General features: G+C 31.3%; 1 protein-coding gene across 6 annotated transcripts in view; it reads right to left on the bottom strand.

Moving 5' to 3' along the window:
- The window catches only part of LOC108972431 (fasciclin-2), a 245387-nt gene that overhangs the window by 3846 nt on the left and 223375 nt on the right, over positions 1–18166 (bottom strand). For 5 of the 6 annotated variants that reach the window (XM_018938990.1, XM_018938993.1, XM_018938992.1 and 2 more), the window contains 3 exons: positions 15649–15773; positions 12300–13790; positions 12027–12210 (listed from right to left, as the gene is read on the bottom strand). In XM_018938990.1, coding sequence (XP_018794535.1) covers positions 12027–12210; positions 12300–13790; positions 15649–15773 — 1800 coding nt within the window. Of the gene's footprint in view, positions 1–4747; positions 5683–12026; positions 12211–12299; positions 13791–15648; positions 15774–18166 lie in introns of those variants that run through there. The other variant, XM_018938995.1, reaches the window with a different exon arrangement.

Here is an 18166-nt window from a genome sequence, read left to right as displayed (position 1 = left end):
TTAAATTTATATAAACTTTTACGTGAATAAGTTTGCAAATTCAAAGCTAATGAAATGAAATGAAAGTAACTGTATAACAAATGAATTATAAAAAATAAAGAACATAAAAATATTACATTACATACTTAATTGAAAAAAGTGAAATTTGAGAAACTTGGAAAAAATTTTATAAATCTGCACTTAGCCAAAAATTAAAAAAATTATTTAAAGTGAGTGAATATTCACAGTGTTTAAAAATTAGTAATAGGGTATCAAAAACGAAAAAAAAATAAAAATTATAAAAAATTAATTGAAAATATTAAAAAATAATATAATTGTATAATAATACTTTATTATAATTTTGCATAAAAAATTTCAGAAAGGGACCATTAAAAAAATTGAAATAAAAAAATCAATAAAAAGTAAAAAGTACAAAATATTCATTGCATAATTGTATATTGCAGTTTTTAACCATTTAAAAGAATACAGAAGTAGTACTTTAGAAAAGTAAAATAAAAAAATTATATATAAAAGCATTGCTAATTTTTGTATTAATATTTTCTTTAATGATTTGAATATATTAATAATTGAAATATTAAAAGACAATCGTGTTAAAAATTCAGAAATAGTATGTTAAAAAGTATTTATGTAAATTACAATATTTTTTATGGTTTAAAATATTAAAAGAAGTAAGTGTAAACTAACCGTGTTAAAGAAATTAGGAATAGTATATTAAAAACCTAAAATAAAATTATATTTAAATTAGTTGCATATTTTTGTATGAATATTTTCTTGAATGAAGTATTTTAGTTATATAAAAAAATCGAAATAAAAAACTGTGATCTTTTAATTGGTTATATTGCGTTTAAATTATCAGACATTTTAATGCTTTAAAATATAATACCGAAAAAAAATTTTTGTTTATTTTTTCCGTTTTTGCAAGTGCATATTAATAAAAATCTCAGAATAAAAATATTTGTATCACTTTCCTGCAGGCATACATAATTTTCTGTCATTCACAATAATTACAACTAAGCTTAAAAATAAATTTTTACATATCATATTAGTTATTAATACTTATTATTATTTATTGCTATAATTTTCCGTTAAATAAAAATTGTTATAATTTACATTTTTGTGTGTGTATATGTAATATTTGCTTGTTTGTAAACGAAATTAAAAACAGAACTACTAAAATATATACGAAAATCTATAAAAACTAAAATAAGAAATCTGAAGCAAACAAAAGTGAATTATAGTAATAAAAAGAGTAATGCACCAATTGTCAGCATAAAAAGCATTCCTTACAATGGTGGGAAATCAACTTGCAGGTTGCGTTCAATGTGTGAGTGAAGTCATGCAAACAAATATTTTTACAAGGGAAATCAAACAGATTTTGTTTTAAGCCATAGATATATGAGATAATAATTATAAATGAAAAAATGAAAAATAATTGTTATAATAAAGGAAAAATAAATTTGATATTGTGATACTGTAGAGTTCTAGTATGTATGCTAGATAAAATAATAATTTTATAACTTATGTATATAAAGTGAGGCCAACTGTAAGACTGAAATGGAATTGTTTGAATGGGTGGCATTAATGTACATTTGAATAATAAATAAATTTAAGCATACAAAGCGTTTCATTTTTGTACAATACTGTATAAAATAAATTATATATAGGCTGTAGAAAGGATTTGTTTAAAAATTCTTTATTTAAAAGACAGACACATTGGTAATTTGAGAACAATAATCGATAAATATGTGCGCGAAAAGTGTTGAATTTTGCAAAAAGGTGTTTTACAGGTTTGATAAATAATAAAATAAAAGTCTGCATTGCGGGTCATGGTTGGGGATAGCTAAAATAACTACTACTAAGAAGTCAGCATTAATTTAGTTGAATTTTGTATTAATTAAAGTTTAAATGTACAAATGTTTTTCTTTTTAATATAACATACATTTATTTTTTACATTAACAATCCTTTTTTATTTAATTTTTTATTTTCTTTTTAAATACACCTGTATCTATGTAAGTTACTAATTATACCTTTGATATTTGTTACCTTTGAAACATGTTAGTTCTTGCACTGTTGCTGGACTAAGCAGGCTTTCACAGTGCGTATAGACAACGCGCAATGTAAAGAAACACGTTAAACGTTTATTGCATGATTTGTGGCGAGTTTCCGTGATAAGTTATGCTGATGTGATTTAATAGTTATCAGTAGAAAAGTAAGTTTTACATGTGTCAATTTATTATTTATTGTAAAAATATAAAAACACTTGCTAGTAATGTTACAGAAGATGGCAAGTTACGACTTCATGTCATTAACTGTGGCTACATGATTTGTTCATACTTCCACAATAATATTACGTTTTTGTGCAGTTGTGAGAGCTTGATAAAAAACAAGCGATTTTAAAATATCTATATATGTTTATATGTACGAGATTTTATTGTTTTCCTATTTGCCAGCATTTCCTTGATTCATGCCCCACATTAACGCCGAACTCCACATCAATTGCACAGTTTCGCCTAACAAGCACAAATGTCTTGCCTGTGATGCAATATTATAGGCGTTTCAAAGAGCTCCTTAATTAAATCAATTAGTACATTGCTTACTGACTTAACGTGCCTATTATTTCGCTTTAAGCTCCTTCTTAAATAATTTCAATTTATGCAAGAGTTATTATTATTTTAACTATATTATATTTCATTCGCTAATATCTATACATTATGCARATTTTACAATTATTTTATATTTTTATTGTTTTATTCATTATAGCTACACATGATTTAGCCAAACGCTTAATTTATAGACGAGTTCATATGTATCATATATAGTTAAACACATTTAATATTTATAATATCTAACTGGTACTAAAATTATATATATATATATACATATATATATAATAATAATATATGTAATACTTACACATTAATTTTAGATATTGATGTTTACTTATTTACAAACTGCATAAATGTGGATTTTTATTTGTTTAATGATTTATGATTTAAAATTAATTAAATCAACTTCCTACTTATTAGCACGAATGCTTTGATAAACTTTCGCAAATTAATAATTTTTTTCTAAAAACTGCAACATGTAATTTAAAAAAATGTGTGTAGAAATATCTCAAAAGATCTACTAAAATCGATCGAGTGACTTGTCACGCAGATCATTTTTTTAACGGCAAACCACTTATGTTATTATGTACGCTAATTTACCGCCCAAAGTAATCACTGTTTTATAGCGATAAATATAGCCTAAACTTCTTGAAACACTATTTTGGCACACTCCTTTTGATAACTTTAAACCCTAACACTAGAAGCCCAGAATAAAAATTAAGCCTAATACTTCATTCAGCTAACTTTGCTTCATTAAAAGCAGCTTTAATAGCTTTAAGTGCTTCGCAGTTTTAAATATCAGCTTAATATAGTTTATTGTCCTAAGAACGTATACAATATGCACTAGATTCGTACAAAGGTACGCGGGAAAAAATATAGGAAATTGCATTTATACATATACCAACGACTAATAACACGGCTGCAAGTTTAACGTAATAATAAATAAATAACTAATAATACCATTTTTACAACACTGCGTAGGCTATATATATATTTATATATTTAAATTTCGTTTTATTAAAATATTAAATTTTTTCGCATAAGAAGTTTGTTTATGCCTGTTCCTTATATTGTGCATATCCTATTTTTGTTTTTATTGTAATTATTTTCTTATTTATAGTGTGTTATATTTTTCACTCTATTATTTTATTCTATAAATCATTTACTATTAATTTTTACTTTACAATAAATAATATCATATATTAGATTCCCTTTAGTAATTGTGTTTCGCTGTGTAAACACTGCATGATTACACAACCGTTCAACTATAGATATTTTGCAATGTCAACGAAATATTTATCGACATTTGTTACTACCGTTTAATTTCAAATGTTGGTAAACAATGAAATTAGCGCTTTTTTTTGTTCTATTTTGTGGAATTTTGCATGGAATATGCATTTACTAAATTAAAAATTTCTTTCCCCTCTTTGTTACGTACAAAATCTTTAATAAATATTGGTAAGTGTTCAGAAAAAACCATTCAAAAGTTCACTGTAATATGTTTATCAAAATTTTGAGTTGTTCACAAGATTTATTCGTTGCATGGAAAATGTACATTCCGTGGAGAATGTTCGCGTTTGTGCGTTCTGCAGTATGTCGTAGGGATTTCCTAACCCAATTTTATACGGCTTTGCCTGTAAATTGTTTTGGCTTAAAACTATCAATCTGCTTTTTATTCAGTATGTTGCTATTTATACATTTATTATGTATAATATTTGGCAGTGTTAGTCAGAATGGAGATTTTGGAAAAATAATGTTCTGATAATAAATAAATATATAAACGGATATAAACTAAAATATTTATAAAAACAAAAAAATTATAATTAATAGAAAAAGTAGATGATTCTAAGTTAGAATATAAATTGTGATTTATTAAATAATAAATATTAATTCAAAAGTTAAAATTTGTATGGAACTAAAAAACTATTTAAAAAAGTAAGAAATAATCATAATTGAAAAAATAATAACAATTAATAYAAAAATAAGTATTTCTATTAAGGTTAAAAAAATAATATACTATTTATTAAATAATAAATTAATAATTGAAACATTATAATGGTTATGCATCCCCAAAAAAAATAAAATAAAAAATAAAAAATAATAAACAAAAACTCATTTCTCCAATGTTGACCTTTTATTTTATTTTAGAGTTACATGTAGTATATATATATGTATGTATAGTATGTATGTACATAAAAACTGTTGCTTGGTTTACTTTGAGTGAATACGGATTTGTTATATTATATTTTTAAAATTGCCGTCTGCTTTCAGTAAATAAATGCGCGCGGTTTAGAGCTGAAGGCATACATAGATTAAAATTAATTAATAACAAGATAGTGTTTAAGTAAATAACCAGCGTATAACAAGGTTTATTTAAAATTTTACGCTATATGAAGAACAAATTTACTAGTATATTATATAATATATTATGTATGTATATACAAGTGAAGCTCATATTGCCTTATTAAATTGTTGTTAGTTTGTACAATATTTTTTACCTATTTATTTTAACAACGCAAAATATTTGCTAAAAGGTAACAGTAGAAGCACACATTGTTAAAATATTTAATTTTTTATGTTTTTATATTCATTGCACAAATACCAATTATAATATAAAAGCTGTCTAATATTTCATTTGGCTTTTGCTATTTTTTTCGTTTGGTATCTTTTGTACAGTAAAATGGTATACAGATTGAAGCAACATACACACAAGTCTTATATGGAAGTGTACGGTTTTTCATTTCGGTTTACATACATAAGTGGTATATTTAAGTATGTACGCGTTTATCTACTTTTATTTACAAGTTGCTTTATTTAAATTTCTACTACTACATTACTGCATCTACTCCATTTCTGGGCAGCTAAGCGCTTGCCCAGCTTAGTAAACGGCGGTGCTAATCTAATTCACCGTCACTGTGGTCCGCGGCATGTTGCCAATTTTCAGCAGCTGTTGTTGTTGTGGCCACGCGTACGTTGCAATAGTCGCCAGCGCTATTAGGAGTATGCAATGTTGCCACTTTTGTGCGTAAGTCTTTGTGCCACGGATGCTGGTCGCCGCACCATTATAGGGATTATCTAGAAAAGCACGTGCAAAGGCATTTTCGATTTGTGGTTTGTTTGCGTTTTTTAAATTTTTTGTTAAATTGTTTTTTAATTAATTTTTTTTATTTTTATTTTGGGTTAGCATTTTAATTAAGGGTCAGCAGCATGTTGTTATTGTTTTTTTTTAGTAAGTGTGCGTGAATTTAAGTGGAAGAGAAAAGTAAAGAAAACACAAAGTTTAGACAGAGCGACAAAGGAGCTGTGAAACAGTGTAGCAAAAATAAACGCAACAACTTTGCGACTCTTGTTAATTTTTTAGAAAGATTCACAATGTTTGTTGTAGTACAATGTTTGTTGTAGTATTGTGACTTGATGAGATGAGTGGGTTAAATGTTTGTCGCTTTTTTGTGCGCTTAAATCGTTGTATGTATGTAAGTGTATGATGTTTAAGCGTTTTGAGGTTTGGCGTTGGCAAGGAATACTTTCTTTTGTGTGAGAAGAGAGTGTGCGTAAAGCAGTGTTTTGCGGATGTGGCGCCATTAGCACAACTTTGCGCACTTTTGTATTGTGTTAATGCGTATTTGTGTGGGAAATCTCATTTTTGTGAAATGATACAAACTTGCTAAACGAGCGTATTACAATAACTTGCCACAGCTTGCGGGCGCTGAGTTTGTTTGTAGTGTTGTTTCGGCAAAATACTTGCAGTGCTTAATGGGGTGAGTGTTAGCAATTGTGGCTAGCTTTAGCTTTAATTTTGTATTTAATTTAATTTTTAATGTCAAATGTTGATAGTTTGTGTTTATGATAGCAGTTTCTGTTAGTCCAATGCGTAAAGTTTTCCAATCGCTTTTAATTGCGGGCGTTGCGGGATGTGGCTATAGCACTAATTAGTATTTATTGTTTTGGTTTTCAATGACACTTGTGATTTTGCATGTTGTTGTTATTTTTGCATAATATGACACTTGTGAGTTTGATATTTGGTTAATTTTGCAGTGTGATAGTAAATGTTGTTTGAAATTTGCACATTTTTACCTGTTTCTTTTTATATAACAAAACACATAATCTTAATGGCACACGCTAAACACTTACGAAAAATAACTGTTTAAAAATGGGTGTTTAGTTATAAACACGGTTACACCCATAAAAACACGCACTAAACATATTCCAATAAGAAGAAAATATAGTAAGTTTGTTAAGTATGCAAATCAATAAATTTTCAATGATGCGACAGATGAAAATCATATTAATTGCGGGGGGAATGTCAACAACAAAGAAACCTTATGAAATAATGACTTAGTTTAGGAAACTGCTAGAAAAAATATATATAGAATAATAGATAGTTCCATGTTAAGTATATATAAAATACTGAGTAAAATAGCTTAAAAAGAAATAAAGCAAAAAACCTTAAACTTCTCCTGCACCGAATAAAAATATTTTTATGTTAATTTTGACCGGTCAGTTTGTATGGTAGCTAAACGCTATAGTGTTCCGATCAGAACCATTTGCTCGGAGGTTGTACCGTCACGTTGCACGTTGGACCGTGCAAATTTTCATGAAGATACTTAAATAACTCAAATAAATAAATTTTCCATACAAATGTTTTGTATGAGAGCTATATGCTATAGTGGTCCGATCAGATATATAGACAGAGAGGCATTGCTTAATCGACTCAGTTCGTCATACGGTTCATCTATATACATATGTACTAAACATACATATATACTTTATAGGGCCTCTGACGTGTCTTTTTGTGTCTTAAAAATTTCGCGAGAAAATTAATATATCATGTTTAGGGGATCATATTTTAACAAAATTATTAAGTAGTTATTTTGAAATAATATTTTTTTTCATAAATATGATATGGCTAAATACAGCCAACAATATTACTTATTAGTTTACGTTATATACAATATTAATTTTATATAAAACATTGATTAAACAAATTGCTACAACTCTCCGCGATTTATTTTCATTTTACCAATTACCAACTAAAAGTTTTTCATTAACGATTAATCGTGAAATTCGTGCGTTGTATACTAAATGTGTTTTGTTTTCAACTTTCCTTCCTAATTTTTAGTATAATTTTGAGTTTGAATATCAATAAGCAGTCTCTTAATAAATCCGTTATTTCACGAAAGGTCATTTAAAACATTTTGAAAAGTTGTTAATAGCTAGTTTACACTGTTCAATTGTTGTGAGCAACCCATTGCACGTAACGATTTTTTGACTTGAACTTTTGAATATTATATAATTAATTCCTTTGAATATTATTACCGTAATATATTCATTAGAAAAATAGACTTACGGCAAATAAAAACGTTGTTTTATATTCTAATTCTTAATTGAGACCCTTACTCTGTATTACTGAGGACTTAGTTTAAGTAAAAGATGTCTAAAAATTTTATAAAATAAATTAAATAAATATAACGTAAATATAAATAAATACAATAAAATATAAATTTAATTAGAATATGTCGAAGTTTATTTAAAAATGTATTTATTTTACATATGTATATACGATTTTAAATACTATTATTTTTAAACTTTATATAGCAAAAAAAAATATGAGAGCATATACGAAATATATATTGATAAATAAAATTTAGCAATTCTAAAATAAAAATATGATATAATATAATATTTCAGTATATTTTAATATAATTAGTATAATTTTAATATAACAAAAAAAGATAAATAATTATTTATAAAATATACATATGTATATAAAATTTCGCAATTTTTATATATAATTGCTTGGGAATATTCGTAAAAAAATTGTACGACTTTAATATTTTAAATAGCCCTCCTAATGACGAACAAATAATTAGTTAAAAACAGTTGGCCATATAATAAATAATACCGTTAAGAATTTTTGTTTCAAATTACATAGATAGTACATAAAATGCATAAAGGAAATTAAAAACAACGTCCACTGACAGCTACACAATACAAACATATAAAGTAATAGAGAAAAGTGAGAAAAATGTCAGAAGGTTGTGAGTAGACAACGGTACATAAAATAGCTACAACAAAATAGTTACCTGCATACATACATACACTCAGAGAAATAAAAGTATACACCAAATTACTATTAAATTCTTACAATACAAAACACACAATGCAAACATACAAAGGAGATTGTTAAACGCACACAACGCATGAACGAAGTACGAGCGAATGAGCGCGCGTAAGAGCGTCAAATATACGATTTAACTCAGAGCACAACAAAAAATACTGTGAGTGGATGCTTTTTGATTTATAAATAAAAATGCTATTGTTTTTTTTTTTAACTCTGTTTTAATTAATTATGTAATATAATCGTTTGCTTTATTTAAAAAATGAAATTAAAAATTGTTTACTTATTAATTTAACTAAAAAATATGTATTTATATAATATGTATTTATATGTTTATAAAAAAATATTCAGTGAGCGTAAACAAATTAGAAAGAGAGTGTGATAGTATGTGAGCGCAAATATGTAGAGCGGAATTAAAACTTAATAAATATTAAACGATAGTAAGTTAATATATTTAACCAATATTTTTCAGTTTACTTAAGTTAAATATATGATTTTTTGTTTAATTTCATATAGATTCACATAACTATTCGCAGATATATCGAATTTTTTAATTTTTTACATAAAAATATGCACACACAAAAATATAAATTACAACAAAAGTTATGCAATATTTACGCGTATACAATAGTGGCTGATAATATAAATATATTTTTGATGAAATGTTCCAATTATTTTCAATTAGAGTGGCTAAGCGATTGTATTTGTTTGGTGGTGACTGCTAACTTAAGTGATTTTTAAGAGCACTCTAGAAAAAAGTAACAATTTATGAGTTTTGTTGAATTTGAAGTTTTCTTGTCAATCTTGTATGGTGTGCGTATACGTAGTACGTACGTAGTACATGCATACGTGCGTAGTATAACGATGACACACCAAGCCATCACCCACAAATGATTAAGATATTTTCTTTTTAATTTTTCAGTTTACAAACTATTGAATTCTAATACTTTTGAACGCCAGTGTATTTCGCCATTTCACTAATTCACATATTATTCTTACTAGTTCATACTATTTTGAGCGCAACTGAATCACTTTACTTAGTAGCTTTAAAATGTATTATAATATTTAAATTAATTATTGCATATTAAGTAAAAATATTAAACATATTATATATATGTATTTTAAAGGAGCATTAAAAACTAACTTAAAAATAGCGCATTTTTATCAAAGCAATTTTTCTTTTTTTCTTCAATTATGTATGTAAAAATGTAATGGAATTCAATTTGAGATTACTAATGTTGACGCGCTTAGGTATTGGCAACAACAATGCCTAGCATATGATAAGATATTCAAAAACAAAAAAAAAAAAAAAGTTATAAGATACAATAAAGGTAAAAGAAAAAAATATTTTTTGCAGCAATAAAAAGTAATGAGCGTAAAACATACAAACTACACAATTTCGACAGACAAACATTGAAAGTTTTACATAAACTTGAGCAGACAGCAAGCAGTAACATAAGAAACGGTATATGAAAACGGTATATTGATATTCTTCGACATTTGGTTGAGTTTTGTTAACAAAAAAATGGTTTCAAGTTAAGAGAGCACATAAAATTTCACACGAAATGCAGCACAAATTATACGGGGGTTAAATGTGACAAAAGTGTGTGCCCTGCATAAGGTATTGGGGTACACGAAACAAAAATATTGAAAAGAAATAAAAATTAAATAAATACGAGTACATATATTTTGTAATTAAGTAGTAATTGGTATAATATTGTATGTAAGTGTATGAGCAATTTTTTCGAATTCATTTTCGATTTGRAAAATGTGTGGTTTCGCTTTAAATGTTATGTTAATATTTGTAATGTTGTGTGATATTGCCTACTTTCACGAGAACTTTTTGTATAAAAAATTTTTTTTCGCACTTAAATTTCATGCTTGTTAAAAGTATCTACATTTTTTCAGTGTATTTTTGTTGCATAATTTAGTTTTGAATGGAGGTATTTTAATTTACGTATAATGGTTTATAAACTGTTGCTGATTGCTTTAAGTTTAATTTTGCAGTTACAGTTATGGCTTGGAATTTTGCATTGAGCAGGAATTGTTTGTCATTGTAAAATCCGATAAATGATTTTGAAATGTTAATTTTGTAAAAGAAATTGTATAATCCTTAATAAGTTACATAGAGTGTTCACCGAGAGTTAGTGAGAAAATATACATGAGCGGAAAATTCCTAAAACAGTAAGTGTACCGAAAATTCATATATTGAGCACAATTAAAAAAAAAATATATATATATTTTAATATTTTTTGTCTATGTAATAGCAATTCGCTGAATTAAGAAACTTAAGAAGTCATAGGTGTTATACTACAATTCAGCTGTTACTGACATTTTGTGATTTTTCTGTCAGCAAACTAACCGTTATTTTCGAATTCTCCCAATAAATACGCATTTTTAGCTAGAGCGGACAACATGATCACCTGTTTTCATTAAAATTATTGGGGACTAAAAATGCTGTAAATATTTTCATTGCACTTTATGTGCGCTGAATGAAATTGCTCTTGGAATAAGTTACAGTTATTGTTATTGTATATCTAGAATCGCGGTAACTAAAGTAAGTTTAGAAACTGCTAATTAAACATTTCAAAACTAAATCATGCATTGTTAGATACGAAAAATCTTAAATCACAAAATACGCTGAAAAAAAACAATCCAAACACAATTGAAGCAACTTTTTTTTTAATGATTTTGTAGAAAGTACCATTATTTTAATTTATTTTGTTCTAAAATTAATATCTATATATGTATATATATTCGCAAGACACTACGCTTCAATGTAAGCAAATTTTAATTGTAGAATATAAGTAAATTATTTTCAATTCCTTTATAAAATCAAATCTACAAAGTTTTTCAGATGCAAGTTTACGATGTGTCTTTAGCTTTCATGCTACTCTAAAAAAATATATGCTTTTGTCCGTATTACTTCCTTTCAATTGTGTTTACTATTACTATTGCAATTACTTTAGAAAAACTTTTATGTAAAATTGTGAAATTTTAACGTTAAATTCGTTTACGGTTTCTACGAAATTTTAGTGTGATTTTTTTCGTATGTTTTTTTCTTTGCAACATTAAGCTAACATCGTTGCTACAATGCTAATTAATGTTATGCATGTTGTTGTTGCGAGAGCAATGACAGTTGTTGTTGCTGTTGTGATGGCAGTTGTTGCAGTTCTCGTTCCGGCTGTTCTCGTTGTGGTCATGAATTTAATGTAGTGTTTATGTGGCGAATCGGCCGCCGAATTATAACCGGCCGAATACAATAATGTCCCCAGATTATTATTAGCAGAATCGGACTCACCTCGTGTCGTCTTCATAACAATCGATGCTGGTGATGAGAAACCGATCACATTGTGCGCACGCAATTCGATGCGATAGTAGGTGTTGCCACTTAGACGCGACATCTCGTACGATGTGGTCTCGACGACATCCTGCGAGACGCATTGGTTTTCCAGTTCATGCCAAGTGCCGGCCATTTTTACGCCCTGCATTAGAGAAGAGAGAGAGAGAGAGAGAGAGTTAAGAAAATTCAATATCAAGAGCACATCTAATATTTTATTGTAGTGTAACTTACTGGGCAGTATTTGATTTGATAGAAATCGATGGGTTCACCATTGTCAGCTGGCACGCTCCATCTCAGCTCAAAGTGGTCGGAGTACGGCGACACTACAACGGGTTCTTCCTTGTCATTTTGCACCGGCGAATGCAGTGGCTTGGGTTCCTCGGGCGCTGAACGTCTGGGTGTCGATTGCTGTTGGTTTACGCCCCACATACCCAAACCGACTTGATTGCGTGCCGCAAAGCGAAATTGATAAGCTGTCTGTGGCTTCAGTCCTTCCACGATGTAGGGCGAATCTGGTGACCAGGTACGATTCAGTGCCGTCGACCAATCTGGGTTAATAGCCTCTTTGTATTGTACGCTATAGGCGGTGATGGGTAAACCTAGTTCCGTTGCTGGTCCGCGTATATCAAAGGTGATTGTTGTTGCGGTGAGTTGACGTGGTATCGCGGCGGCAACTAGGTCGGGCACACGCGCCTCTTTCAATTGCATATCATGCTCGGCGCTACCATGTACATTAGTGGCAATGCATTTGTAAACAGAATAGTATTGGCGTGCTACAGGATGCACAATCAAATCGCTACGTGGCCCGGTACCGACAATGACAAGATTCTTATCGTAAGCATCCTTAAGTGGGCGTCCATTCCAACGCCATTCGATTGTTGCATTTGGTATGCCTTGTGCCAGACAACTGAGATTGGCTTTACGTTCTTCCCAGCTAAAGACTGGTGGCAGATCCTTCATGTGCGAAAAGTCGGGTGCAAATTCAACAGTTATATGTCCGGTTTTGTAAGCGGTGTCACCCTTATTGTGCGCAATACATTGGTAAAGTCCATCGTCGTTACGTGTAGTACTTGTAATGCGTAGCGTTCCTGTGCTTTCGCCGCGCTCCTCATCAAAATGTTGCTCTAAAGAGATGCGTTCATCATCGGCTTGCAAACCTGGTGCGTATTCTTCCTCAGTTCCCCAGCGTCTGAAGGTGACAGCGGGTGCGGGACGTCCCTTGGAACGGCAAGTGATAGCAATTTCTTTCTTACTCACACCAGTCACATTGTAGAACTCGTAAATTTGTGGACGCACCAGTACATTCAATTTGGTTTTCTTATCTACCACGCCGGCATCGTTCTTGGCTATGCACGTGTAGGTGCCATAATCGTCTTGTGAAACTGAATTAATGGTGAGTAGGCCAGTTTGGGGGTTCACTTGGAAGCGATCGGCCGTGGCGACATTCTGTTGAGCGGCGTCCTTTATCCAAGAAATCTCTGGTACTGGTTTGCCAGTGGCGGTACAATTCGCGGCAAAAGGTTTACCTTCAACGGCCTCGAGTGTGGCTGGTAAGTGCGTAATAACCGGACGTATGTAAACTTCAACGCGTATGGTACGTTCAAGCAGTTCACCAGTTTCAATTACAGCCGCACGGCAAGTGTAAATACCATCATCGGATTCTTGTACATTGCGTATGAGCAAACCGTGCGCTTCTACAACGTATTTATCACCGGTACGAATCTGTAAATAATGTATTAAATTAGCTGGAATGGACTTGAGTAGATAATCTAGAAACAGGTTACGATTAAATTTCCACTAGCCCTAATGTTGGAAATGTTGAAAATGTTGAAATATAGTAATACGTATGCACAGATTATAGTTCTTTGAAGTTCATGTTTCAAGACGGATTTATAGAAGACGAAGGCATGAAGGGATCTCAAAAGTCCAAATAATAAAATTAATTAATTAATTTATATRTTTTATTTATCCACCATAATATATGAGATTTAAAGCATAAAGCTCAATATTGAAACGAATAAGGTTTCCATGTATTTTTGAGAGACTGCATCGATTGATAAGCTCCAGCCGTACGATCCAAGGCAATGGTGCGATCTATAAAGGAATTGTTGTGATCGGACCATCTTAGCATATAAGTGGCTGTTATATAAACTGTACGGACGGAATCAAGTAAGGTTAGGTTAGATGGCTGATCTAGAGAGATCGCACGTTGACTGCTATATATACGAGTAGTTCTTTGTGAAGCCATAGAAAAAAAGAACTTCTGCGTTCGAACTTATAAATTTGCACAGGCGTTTAATTTCCATTCTCGCCAGTTCGGTAGGATGTCCGAAGGTATGCGCCCTCAAATGTTTAAGCCCTGATCTCCGAAATGCGGGACAGTCAAGAAGGAAGTGTTGAGTTGTTTCCATCTTGTCTATTCCGTATGGTCTCTACAGGTGACGTCTGGTAAGATTCCCAGCCTTACTGTATGAACGCCAATAGTGCAACCGCCTGTTAAAAGCCCCACAACAAGAGAGAGGTTAGCCTTACTGAGGGTAAGAAATCTTGCGATCGATCTTGTGGTCCAGTGCTGAACAAGTTAGTAGAACACAAGAGGTTACGGGAACACCGCTTACATTCTACTGATACCGCTTCTGGGGTGCCTTCCCTTGCTACCTCATCAGCTTTACAGTTTTCTACGATTCCGCTGTGGCCTGGCAACAATACCAGTATTATCACAAAGAGATTTTTTTTTATTGATAGCGAGGTTAGGCACCCCTTGATTAGCGCTGACCGCACTGTTAATGTGTTCAAGGCTAGTATCGCCGTCCTGCTATAGCTTCGGTTCAAAAAAATTTACGGTTTTTTTTTATAATTCTTTAAACTTTTAACTTAATAATGCTCTACCGTACTTAACCAACCCATAAGTATCCATTATTATAACATAAACGCAGATTATGCTAGTTAATTTCACTCTTCATATGCAAATTTTCCGCATATTTCCTATGAGAGCCAAAGTATATGCATATATATTTACAGTGTAAACATGAAATTACATAAAAACACTTAACAATTTCGTTAAGTTTCGTAAAAGTCTTATAAAAGTCTTAGAAAAACGCTCAGTGACAAGCTAAATTTCAATTTATGCAAACGACAATTTCATCTACATGTACATATGTACAATGTGTCTATGTGTAAACTATGCAAAGTATTATATAAGGTTGTGCCGCAAGTGCTGAGTAAAAAAGTTGCAAAGTCTCAACATTATTATTAAGAGCAAGAAATTTAAGTTTACTCAAGTTTTTGCAACACGCGCTAACATACTGACGATGGAGTGCACAGAGTGTATATATGTATATGTGTGTGGTGACGAAAACAACAATATATTTTAAAAATTGTGCCCTTTGGGTTAACATTTCGTAAGGAAGATGCTGCTTACGCCACTCTTACAGTCACTACACACTCATATACACGCGCTTAGTTGTGCAGTTATTTGATCGTTGTTGTAGCATGTCATGTCATAGCATAGCGTCTCTGCTGTCGTCGAAATTCCTAAGTAAATCATGAAGTTTTAATAACATCCTTATGCACTACTTACCGGATCACCGTTGCGCAGCCAGTCTATGGTTGGATTGGGATCGGCCTTCACTTCACACTTGACAGTGTAGTCCTCACCGAGTATAGGGTATTGATTCTCCGGAGCATTTGTCCATGTTATGGCGACTAAAAGTAGAAGACAGAAAAAAAGCGAATGAAAAGTGATGCCATGAGAAAATTCCAAAATTCGGAAAGAAGCTGCAGCAGCAGCTAAGTATAAAAGCGCATAAGGCAGAAACGCACACACACACTGACAAAATGTAAAAGCGTAAACTTGGCAAAAAAAATAGCGTGTGCAAAATGCATTGAACACGCACAAACAGCGCTGACAATGAGTGGCTGGATTAGTATGTAGTGTGGCAGTTGTAAGTGCGCAGTCGGCGTAGCTGCTGGCGCTGCACAAGCTGACGATGTCGCGCTCGTGGGCGTTGCTTAAAAAGTCAAAGTCAAGCAAGCGCTTGAGATTCGGCATGTTAGCTGTTAACACAGGCTGTAGTTGCCAACATTTATTGTTGTTGCTTTTGGCATGTTTGTAAAGAGTGCAAGATTTGAAAAACATGAAATGTGAAAGGAACAGAAAAAATTATAAAAGGAAGTAAAAAATTTATAACAACTCAAATCAAAAAAAAAAAAAATTTAAAGGAATAAGAATTAAAGCGAAAATAAAATAAATCGTAGAGTTTTAATCTCTATTTGAAATACGATTACTCGCTTTATTTTTATACCCTAAACACAGCATGTTAAGTTTGCCACGTAGTTTGGAACACCCACGAAGAAAGTTCGGAGGCCCTATAAAATATATACATAAATTAGCTGCATGACGAGTTGAGTCAATTTAGTCATCTCTGGCTGTTCGTCCGCCCGTTTGTTTGTCACACATACTTTTATCCGCAAGCAGCTGTGCTGTTGGTACCGACGATATCGGCTCAGAGCATATAGCTGTCTCACAAACTGACCGATCAAAATCAAGTTTTTTAAACAACCTTTTAGGTTTGTGAAGTGTATTGCAGCTTCGGTGCAAACGCAGTTAACGATTTTTCTTGTTTTTATTTATTGATTTGCTTTTATTTTTGGCTGCGCATTGCAAAAGCACTTACAATACATGTAATTTCTATGTTGTTCGTGCAATTTGTGCAATCTTTACACAAAACTACACTTTGCTTTTTACACATTGCGCTGTCGTGCCACATAGCGACTTATTTGATGACTGTTCCTTTAGTTGGCCTGTCCAGCCAGCCGTCGGGAGCAATTGGAAAGCACATTGCAAAGCCACTTGCCACTTGCCGGTCATCGGTGGCTGCCTGCTGGCGACCGGTCGTTGCACCAACACGCTACTTGATTGTGTTAACAAGCTGAAATGTTCAGATTATTTTCCACATCTCTTCTGCGTTTTTGTTGGTTTTGTATTTTTCACTCAGCTATTTGTTCGTTGGCTTCCTTTGTGTTCTGAGCAGTTGTCATTGCAAAGTGCAAATAACGAAATGCGTTATCAAAATGACTGTTTGATGGTTCTTTTGTTGTTGCTATTATTATTGCTATTGCTCGTGCCACTTTCGGTGTCGCTGGTGGCAGCTACTCTGTAGAAGTCGGTCGTCTTAAGGTGGCGACACGCCATGCAGAATATAAAAAATTGTCTTTATACAAACATACATGCATATATGTATTGTTGCACACATATAATCTTCTACAAGCAGGCACTTTCCTGTCTGTTACAACCACGTTCCTTGTGGTTTGTTTGTGTTTGTGTAACATACATGTTCTTTCCTGCAATTTGTCTATCTTATCACGGCATATTACCGTCACTTTTGCTTATTCACTCATACGTGCGTACACAAGCATGTAAATATCTGTGTATGCGTTTAAATTGCTTTGTGTAGGCAGTTAGATGAGTACTTGGTTGGTATTGTGCAGATAAGTCCATTCTAAGGCGTTAATTTGATTGAGTTATTCCCTTACAAATAATTACATGTGTGCGGCAGGCTCAACAGCTTGTAAAGGCGGGATTATAATATTAAGTTTGCATATATTTAAGGATTTAATATAATGGCAGGTAATTTGCATTAAGTTGCAAATGAAAGGGTTACTAAACATGAAAAAAGCTTTTAAAGCCTTCCTTCCAAGAAGGAAGAGAAGAAAAAAAGTAAAATCAGAGAAATTCGACGATGACATAAGTCGTTCAATATTCATTTGAATTTCTCTGATTTTAATTGAAACATTTAACTTATCCTTTTCGTTCAGTTTTCTACTGTTTCCATAACGTTTCTAGATTTACGTTAAGCTTTCTAGAGTTTCTACAAGTTTTCTAGATTTTCGTTATGTTAACGTAGTAAGTAAACGTACGAATTAAATTTCTTTAAGGGTTTCTACAAGTTTCCAGATTTGCCTTAAGTTTTTAAATTCACATTGAAGCTTTTTTCGATTTTCAAAACTTTCTATTAGATTTCAAAAGTTTCGATAAGTTTTCAAAGGTTAGATTGTGGCTGTTTACGTTTCGTTAATGTTTATAAAATGTTTTATGA

This window comes from Bactrocera latifrons, unplaced genomic scaffold (assembly GCF_001853355.1).
Source record: "Bactrocera latifrons isolate USDA-ARS-PBARC rearing strain unplaced genomic scaffold, ASM185335v1 scaffold_4, whole genome shotgun sequence".
NCBI lineage: Eukaryota > Metazoa > Arthropoda > Insecta > Diptera > Tephritidae > Bactrocera > Bactrocera latifrons.
The sequence above is the reverse complement of the archived record's forward strand: the minus strand, read 5'-3'. Positions and strand labels throughout refer to the sequence as shown.